Source organism: Nelumbo nucifera, chromosome 5, assembly GCF_055504915.1.
Source record: "Nelumbo nucifera cultivar China Antique chromosome 5, China Antique-T2T, whole genome shotgun sequence".
NCBI classification, from domain to species: Eukaryota; Viridiplantae; Streptophyta; class Magnoliopsida; order Proteales; family Nelumbonaceae; genus Nelumbo; species Nelumbo nucifera.
Window position 1 is genome coordinate 44845755 of NC_142653.1, and position 10190 is coordinate 44855944.

The 10190-nt window shown below is 34.5% G+C and overlaps 1 protein-coding gene across 1 annotated transcript; it reads right to left on the bottom strand.

The window, feature by feature from the left end:
- Positions 1–4204: 4204 nt before the first annotated feature.
- LOC104608510 (alpha carbonic anhydrase 7-like) lies at positions 4205–7248 on the bottom strand. The gene is made up of 7 exons (XM_010274530.2): positions 6991–7248; positions 6679–6896; positions 6472–6578; positions 6285–6387; positions 6035–6202; positions 5799–5852; positions 4205–4790 (listed from the first exon to the last, which is right to left on the bottom strand). The coding sequence occupies exons 1-7, from the start codon at positions 7073–7075 to the stop codon at positions 4713–4715; spliced, it is 813 nt and encodes a 270-aa protein (XP_010272832.1). The 5' UTR covers positions 7076–7248; the 3' UTR covers positions 4205–4712.
- Positions 7249–10190: the final 2942 nt, after the last annotated feature.

Here is a 10190-nt window from a genome sequence, read left to right on the forward strand (position 1 = left end):
AAAATTGTCCAAATTCAAAATGAAGGGTATTTTAGTCAATAAAAATTTAAAAAATCAATAGGAGTTAATACCTTAAATATGGGATTTAATGAGAGGGAATTGAATGAATTGAATAGTGGTATTGAAATTATATATTTTACCCCCACAATAAAGAATGTGTAAATTCAAAATAATGGGTATTTTGGTCAAGTAAAATTCCAGAATTCTCAAGCCTTATTTGTGCTTTTTATAATAGTATAGATAGATATTTTATTTAGTCAGGTTACATTTACCAAACATATATTGCATCAGCATATAATCTTTCAAGTATTAACTTCCTTCATTATTCTAAACTTTTCCTTTTTATTCAAAAACAATTTCCCAAAAATAACCATTAAATTCCAAAAAGTAATAGAATTTAGGATGATAATTACTTCAAATTATCAAATAATATGAACCTAAATAAATTACAATAATTTGTCAAAAATTGTATTTCATTTTTCTGTGCATCGCATAGATCCCCGCTAGTATATATATCAATCAATTGGGTGATGGTACTACTTCAGAAATTGAAGTTATTGAAGGCAATAAGACACTTTCCAATGGTAATATCATCTTTTCAAAAAATCGCCCTAAATCAAAGAGAAAAATGCATAATATAAAGAAGGTGACAAAGCAACGAAAATGTGTATTAGTATATGCAAAACTATTGGCCACATCAAAAGACATTGTCCAAAAATTAGAGAATCAAGTTAAGAAATAAAACTTTTTCTTTAATATTTTTTGTTATTAACAAAACTAATTTCCTATATTAGATATTTGTGTATAGGGAAAACTTTGAAGGAACTTCATCACCAACAAACTTAGAAGTGCATGGACCTTCTACTATTGTCAAGGATTTGGTAACTTTTTTTATTAAAAAAATGTCATATACTTAAAGTTATATCATATATCTATGCTTTCGATTTGAATAAGCTTAAGGGTCATTTTCAATACCAATTTCAGTTTAAATACTCTTCTATTTCTTATAGGAAGTTGCAACACCACCGATTTTGGTACTAGCCAGTAAGGCCTTCTGTCATCTCTCAATATCAAAATCCTCCAAGTTTTATGGTATGCATTTTGTTATTATTTCATTTCTATATGTTCTTTAATATGATTTTATTTATTTAGTAACTATATTTTATAATTTGAAATTGATTTTTAATTTTTAATTCTTTAATATTTTTTGGGTTTATTTCTTACAGGATTTAATAGCACACAACAATGTTTTGATAGATCTCAACAAATGAACGTTTCATCTGGACATAAAATATTGAAACTTATTGTAGTGGGTTTAGTTAATTTAGGAATATAAAGATAATAGTGCCAACAATTTAACTTAACGTAGGCAATGTTTAATTTTCTCTTTTTTGTTAATTTGTAATAAATTGACAAGACAAAGCCAATTTGAGAAATTAGATTTACTTTTTGATAGTGAATGTTTTCATTTTTTTTCGAAGAAGTATGGATAGGCCCAATGCAGATTTCTGATTTTAACTGTAGAGCTATAAACATTCTCACCCACTCCAACTGTACACACTCTAATGCCCGCCCGTGAATTGGCATCAATTCCGAATTAGCACCCACTCCAACTATACTTTAGGCCTAAAAATTCTAACCCTGGGCTGAACCATCATTCTCCCTTTTTTTTTTGTTTTTTATTCTCTCAAATACAAACGTTTGACAAGTGAACTAAATATGCCTTTATTTATGATTTTTATTATCTTATTAAAGTAACTTAAAAGGAGTTTTTGTAATTCCAAAAACGAGTTATAGAGAGAACCTATTCTTGCAAAGTTAATTCACCCATTTGGGGATTAGATTCCTAATTAACTTGTAACATATATCCTTGTAGAAATGGTTGCAGTTTTTAACAATCAAATGATATGTATCATCATGTTTGTAGGGTGGTGTTCCATGATCGAACTCCTTGACCTGACCTGGGTACACACACGTATGGGTGTCAATTGGACTGGATTTGGTCCAACCCGATGCAGTCCAATGTCAGTCCATTTCAAATGGGCCAAGTCCAATCCAATCCAATGCATATTTTGAATCATTTTGGACCAGTCCAATTCAATATCTTGACCGTTTAATCTGTTCATATTTGTTTTAATTTATAATATTGGTTCTAATCCAAACTTGATCCATTGACACCTATATTCTTATTTTCTATCAATGGACCAGATATTAACTCAATCCATCCCAATTTAATATAAATTCATTATGGATGGACCAGGTCCAATTCAATCCAATAAATATTTTGGATCATTAAGTCTGGACTATTCCAATTCAATCTGTCTTATTTGTCCATCTAATCCATCCAAATTGATTTTGGTTTGGACAGGTTCAATCCAAAACCGGTCCATTAACGCCCCTACACGCACGTTGTTCCCATGAATATTGACTTCCTAAATTTAAATTCCCGACATTGTCATGGCTTGACTTCAAAGACACCATTAATTCGGTAATCGTAGGCTCCTAAGGCATATTATACACCATGAACTTCCACACTAGAGTGGAAGAAACCAAGGCCTTCTCAATATACATAGCTATTCATGGTGACTTCACTTTAATTTTCATGTTTTCTTTAAAAGGTGAAACCAAGAATTGGTTAATCCCTAGTGACAATATATCCATCTGGGGAGAACACCCACATCAAAACACCAGGAACCAAGAAAACCACCTTAAACAAGCATGCTAACCATCTTTCACGGCCGCCATCTAAGATTGGTGTAGCTTTGCTTTAAACCCACACATTCCTTATGGGAAACCAATATTTAAAAAACCGGCCGGAATGGGAACCGCTTTGGCCAGCGGTTTTTGGGTCAATAGTTCGACCATCTAGTTCAAATGAATGGAATGTTCTAATTTAAGAAAAAATAAAAAATTAATTAAAATAAAAAAAATGTTCAAAACCTTTGTTTGGATTGAATGGATCCACAATTCAACCGCTTGAGTCAATAGGTCGCTGACGAAGTCTACAGTTTTGGCCAAAAAAACGGGTTATGTGTGAAACAAACCAATTGTTTGGATAGCTTATGAGCTGAATGGTTCGACTGTCTGATTCAACAATAAACTACGGTTCAAAAACCATGCTAGAAACCAAAATCCCCAACACCCGTCAATCTAAAACTCACAATAAGGTTATGCTTGCAACTACTAGATAATTAACAAAAGACTATGTATATTAAAAAAATACACAAAAAAAAAAAACATAAAACATGAAGAGGGAAAAGCAGGGTATTTAAAACAAACCATCTCCATCTTTAACGAAGAGTGAAATCAACTCATCAAACAAAAAAAAAAAATCCACCATTGTCATGTTGGTCTTTTTCATTTTTGGTGAAGTTGTTTTAGTCTTGAAGACTCAAACAAATAAATTCTAAGGATTTTTTCTGTTTGAATGAGAGAAATAAATTCAGCTCTAATAACACCACAATTCTCTCTCTCTCTCTCTCTATCTCTCTCTCCTTAATAGTTAATGTTTGTAGCATATCCCCTCCCCATTAAATCCCTCTTTTTCTCTTAAATCTCTTTTAATCCCTTTTGGCTCTATCTAATAAAGTAAGGGTGTTAATTAAATGGATTGGGTTAGATTAAGGGCCAAGCTAAATACAAACCCTAACTTTGACCCAAACCTATATCAAAACCCAAATTTGTCCACCAGCATGGGGTGAACCAATTTCCTTCTTACATAAATGTCTAAAGAAATCATTTATCCTTAACATGGGTTATTAGGTTTTTCTCTATTCTCTTATTAATTTAATGCATATTTGTTTCATGGATTCTTCTAGTTCAACAATAAAAATCACTTAACATGAGCCTTTAGTTATTTTCGTTAGTTCGATTTTAAAATCATTTTTTAAATTGGTTATTGATCTTATGTTAAGCACATTTCTTGGCTATATGAAAAGGAATAAGCTTAAAGCTCAATAACTAAAATGGAAAGAAATTTATTTTTCTAATATTTTATATGTAAAGATCTAGAAATATATAAAAACTTTGGTGAATCAGTGTTACTTCATTATTTTCCTTAAAAATTATTTTTAAAAAACAGTTTGTACATCGCACGGGTCACAGCTTCTAAAAACCTATTCAAGAACTTCACCTCACAGCTTTAAAATTTTAGGTTGAATGGTTCTTTGAGAATTATTAACATTACTCACAATTTACAAATAGGTTTTGAGAATCCAACTATTACATTGCAAACAAATAACAATCCTTTACAATGGATTTCCTTCAAACTCCTCACAAATTGTTCGAGACCAAGGGATGGTCATTCCCTCAAATGGGGGAATGCCATTCCAGCAAGAATGGAAATGAGATTCCGATTCCATTCAACCAAACAGTAAGAATCAGAATACCCCATTCTGATTCTGATTCCAGACCCTATTCCCGCAAACCAAACGAGGCCTAAATATAGATTTCAATAGAAATAGTATTTCCCAAACCAAAAGTGGTATTGCACATGGTACGAGACATGTAATATGTATTACTACACCCTTCATCATATACATATATCACCATGTAACATACAACATATAGAATACAAATACAACAACAAATAATAACAGTGGACCCGCGCCCCTTATTCTTCCACAAGTGTATGCATGATGAATAGAGAGCATAAGCCAGCATTTATGCATTCCTGTGCCTACAAAAGATTATTTTAGAATCCGCAGCTCAAACTATAGTCTCCGTGACTTGTAGTAGTGAACCGATCGGTAGTTGGTTGGTTGTGTGGGTCTTGCATTCATCTCCGAATCCTACACATTTCACATACATGATCAATTTATATCATGGATTGGTTAGTTGAGCTTGGACCCGGACCCTTTTCGGTCAAACTTGGTCAGGGTCGAGCTCGGTTTGAGAAAAGTACAAATACAAATATATAGTGTAAATACAAAATTTAGAAATACAATATATTTGCATTCCACATATTTGTATTTACATTCACCATGAAAAGAGCAACATGTGTGTATATATAATACCTAGATATTTTAGGGTGGGTCTCAGGACCTTAGTCTAGACCAAGGTTTGGCCCTAGTTCCCTTGGATCAATCTAGCTAGGCGGGCCAAGCCTTGGGATGGGTCAGGCCAGCTCAACCCTACTGTTGGGAACAGCACTGTCAAAATCAGACTGGACTGAATGATCAGATCAGAGTCTCTAGACCATTAGACCATCAGAATCAGGAACAAGCAACCAAAACGGTTTAATTTAATGAATACTTGTTATAACCCAAATTAAAATGTGTAAAGTTGAGTCTTACTTTGATATAAACTAGCTTCTAAACACAGCGCGCCTTCTATTTTTTCAATTTTTTAAGCACCTGTGACCTAGTGGCTAGCGATCTCTCTCTCTCTCTCTATTATTCCCATCTGAATTAAGGACATCATCTCTACGTACTTTTAAGCGATGGTCTGATCCATTCACCAATGAACGGTCACCAAAACCAGACATCAAGTGGACCCCTATATAAGCCAGGTGTTGAATACATCAATCGGTTTATATTAGTCGAATTAAGTCTTGATGGCCTCTACGAGGAGGACCTAACACTAACGGTTGGTTTTCTGATGCAGCGATCCTAACAGCTTAATTTAATTATAAAGTCAATCACCCCACACGGGGTCGATGTGGAAGATAGAAGCAATGCATCCAGGGTCAGCGTTGAAACTAGGCTTGAAATTGAACCATCTCAAAATTGCCTTCTTCTTGACTATCTATTTACGTTGGGTGGAGATCTAGAGAGAGAGAGAGAGGGACAGGGACTCACATCATGAACTGCCATCCTCAACAACTCCACCTGCTCCTTTGAAACAGTCTTCACCTGCAAACAAGTATCACCACAGCCACAGGAGTAAATGTACTGAAAGATCAGTGATGAGCTTTTTGAGGATTTCCTTTGGAATCATCACTAGAAATTAGAAAACAAATCTAAATCCTTGAACTGGTTTTTGTTTAATTGTGGATTTGTGGGTTGTCGGTTGTGTCTGCGTGTGAGTGACTGACCTTCTTCAGGATGGTCCACACGACACCTTCGGTGCAAGGAGGAGTAGTGAGAGATCCCATGTATCTGTAATACTCCGTCCCTCCCAATTTGATGCGCTTCGGATTTACTATGCCCAACTCTTCTTCTGCACCTTCTTTGTCGGCAGTTTTGAAGACATAATTCTCCATCTATACACATACCAGCCAACCTAAAATGTTTTGCATGTATGAAGAGAAACAGGCAGACAGAGTTGAGTTATGCATCACGTACCATAGAGAGAAAACGATCTGGCCGTCCAAATTTGTATAAGATCCCCACAACTGCGACCTTCTTGTCAGAGCTCTCATGAACCATATGCCCCTCTAATGCATACCTGTAATAGTACAAACATTATAGGAACCACGGTGACAGCACAATACAATCTCAGAGAGAGAGAGAGAGAGAGAGAGAGAGAGACCTTACACCATTAATTGTGTGCTCAGAAGGAGAGTGCCAGTGACAGTGTCTGAGGAAATATCTAGTTCCGTTGATGTAAATCGATCCCGCTCTTTCAACCCATTTAATCTATACACAGTTACAACAACGGAAATGTAAATTTATCAAATGATTCTATATATCTAAACCCAGCACCAGATCAGAACATTCAGAACACTTCAATTCATACCATTATATCATGACCCCTGTTTACAAGAACTGCGCGTGATGGTCTGTATCTTCTCTTAAGCTTCCCTAGATGATGAAGAACCTCAACCTTCTTCTCTGACAAATCAATGGGAGACTGCATTTCGCCATTGCCGCAGGCCGCCCATTCCTCGTGGATTTCGCCCCAGTGCTCGGGACCTACACCACTTCCTTCAACATAGTTGAACTCTCTCTCGTCCTCTGAAATTAAGAAATACAAGTGAGAATGATTAGAAATCAAAATATGATTCGTTAGTCGAAGAAGGCTAATCAGGATCAAGAAATGGGCGCTTACCGACTTCTTCAGTTGTCACAGGTGAAAAAAGCAGTGAAGGAATGACAAGAAGGATAGCCAAGAAGATGGGTTTGATGGGTTCCATACTGTGTACAAATTACTCCGCCAATTGAGTTTCAGTCTCTGATGATTCTCTGCTCCAAAACGATGAAAAATAACCCTGCATATCCCGTACGGCTGTAGAACCAATATGATATATAAGCAGCTAGGTGAGCAGTCGTGAATAATAAAATCAGTGGAGGAAGAAAGAAACTTATAATCAGAATTTCATAAATCCTATAGCTTCATAGTTAAGGGTAAGGGTGTTCACGTCAGGTCCATGTGATGCCCATGTCTCGGTCCTGTTGGTCAGATCGGGTATGGATCCATACCCATATAGGTTCTGGACCAGATTCACCAAATTGCACCCGATCAAAAACTGGATGTATGGACCCTGCTGCAGATAACTAGCGGGGTTCAATATAACTAGAGTTTGATTCACCGGGTAACTAGCTATAGGTTATATATAGCTAATCAGTACGGAATGTTACAATAATAAAATAAACTAAAAATAATGTCCTCTCTATAATTGAAATTGAAGCATTAATGTTCCGCCACTTTTTCATCCGTCTAATATTTAAGGTTCAAAGAGTGTTTGAGTGATAGAGGGGACGATCGAGTTCATTTTTATTGTTTTAGCAAAGAGCTAAAATCGTGAATCATTACTTTAGATGTACTGCTGTGGTGTATAAGTCTACTGTCAATGAGAACTGCAATCTACCCCTCGTAGAGCGCTCTTCATCACAACCACATTCTACCGTGTGTATTAAGAACATCTCCCCATGGATAATAAAATATAAAAGTATGAGAGATATCCTTGATGTATGGGCAGGGCAAGTTGTGAGGTTAGTGTGAGTGTGAGAAGAGCTTTGTGAAGAATAGATTCAGCCTCTACCAATGAAGGATTTGGGGATGATAGATGTGTGACAGCCTCACCCTTAGACATATAGAGAGGATGTTTCTAAGATTAGAACCTACGCCATTCATGTCGCAATGGAATTCACTTCATCTAATTCAAAGTGGGGCCACACCAATCAATTGAAAGCTTTGATCTCACAGTTTTAGCACGGGGTCACAAGTTTAAAATCATGTTGTAATAAGAGAGAGAAAATAATTTAGGGATGCAAATGGATCAAATCATATTCGAATTAGGGTATATCCTATCCGATCCGAAGATCCAATTGTATCGGATAGACATGGATATGAATTTGAATCCAATCCGGAAGTCAGATATTTGGATTTGATCCGCTCCGATTTATTTTCTTTAAAAATTAATAAATTATTAAAATAAAAATAAAATATACCAATTTAAATAAAAAAAAACAAAAAATACAAATATCTTTTTAATTATTTTCATTGCATATATACATTTTTTTATAAAAAAATAAAAATAAATAAGATAATATAGTAAATTTACAAAAATACAATATAAATAATATATTTATAAATAAATAGATAATATATATATATATGTATTATATATATTTATATAAATAAATATATAACATATATATCGAATTGGATAGGACTGATCCGAATCCAATCCCATCTGAAAATTTGAACTGAGGTGATCCAAATTCGACCAAATAAGATCGGACCTTGGATCAAATCGGATGATGACCTAATCCATTTGAACCCCTAATTGTATGCCACGTCAAATAAAATGCCAACATGCCCATCTTTTAAACCAACACCAATTGATGTGATGTTTTGTTTTTCTTTCAAACATGGGTTATTAGAAACACTGTTTTTAAAACCGGACACCTGATTGGTTCCGTTTTCCTTCAAAACCGTTTTTTCCTTCAAAATCATTGATTTTGATCGATAAACCGCTGAACCAGCCGGTTAACCATTCGAACAGTTTTGACCGTTTTTCAATGTTTTTTATTTTTTTATTTTTTTGTCAAAACGGGCCGACTGTTCAGATTGAACGATCGGACCATTCAAACCGATAACCAAACCCCTAACTAATTCGGCCACCGATTCATTTTTAAAAACCATGATTAGAAACATCTTCTAATGACAAATACGGAAAATGGTGCCCTCTGTGAGGAGCAGATGTAAACTCTCTTAGCGTTTTATAAAAGAGTCTGGATTGTCCTGGAAAGATCGTATTTGTAGGAAATATGCTCTCTATGAGAGACCTTAATTCGAGATAATGTGTTGCATAGACTTTCCGTTGTCCTTTTGAATAGCGTCTGATTGTTGGCACTCGTTTGGAGGCAATCAATCAACCATCTTGGATTAGTTGGCTTTTTTTATTGGGGTTTGGCTGTTAATTGTTCACATTATATATTTAATATATAGATTTGGGGTGATTTTTGTTGTCTGGTGCATTCCCCTTTTTAATTTCTAATAATCGTTTTTCTTTTTTAATAAATTTTTATTCACTATAGAAAAAGGATGATGCATGATAGCTTGTAGAGATATAAGAGAAAATTATAGATATAAAAATTAAATAAATATGTCCCATTACCATTTCATTAGTCAAATTTCTAATTGTTTAAAAATAATAAAAATAGAACCAAAAAAACTAGCAAACTAGATTAAAAAATAAATAAATTAGCATTCACCAAAAACATTGTCTTAACCATGCCAGTAATCTTGTTCATACAGAACAAGGAAGATGAATAAATAAATAAATTGATGTGGCTCAAACTAGATATTAAATTTAACAGTTTTTTTTTAAATAATGTGATAAATAAATCTAGATCCTACTTCTTTAAAGTAGGTTAATGAATTTATATCGGAAATATTGTGATTTTTTTTGTTCCTTATTCAACTTAGGACCGTAGATGGAGATCAATGATGGGAACTCTTCGAAGGAAAGAAACCCCAGATATTATTTAATACTTAAATAGTGAGCAGGCACATGGTGTCCCTCTCTCAATTCAAGGGTTGCCATTGACTATTGGCAGTAGCATTTTTCCCAAAAGATTAAGAAAGACTCATTTATAGATCTGAAAACTTATAGTGTTGTTCACATAAGCTTTTGAAGGTATTCTCTGACAGTGTAATGGAAATTTATTGCTCTTATGAATGATGGACGAACAAGAACATGGATTCAAAGACTTCAATTCATTCAGAACGTGGCTTATCTAGTTACCTTCTATAATAAGTAGCAAGAAGCAATTGGTTATAGGTTCACTTACTTAGACACA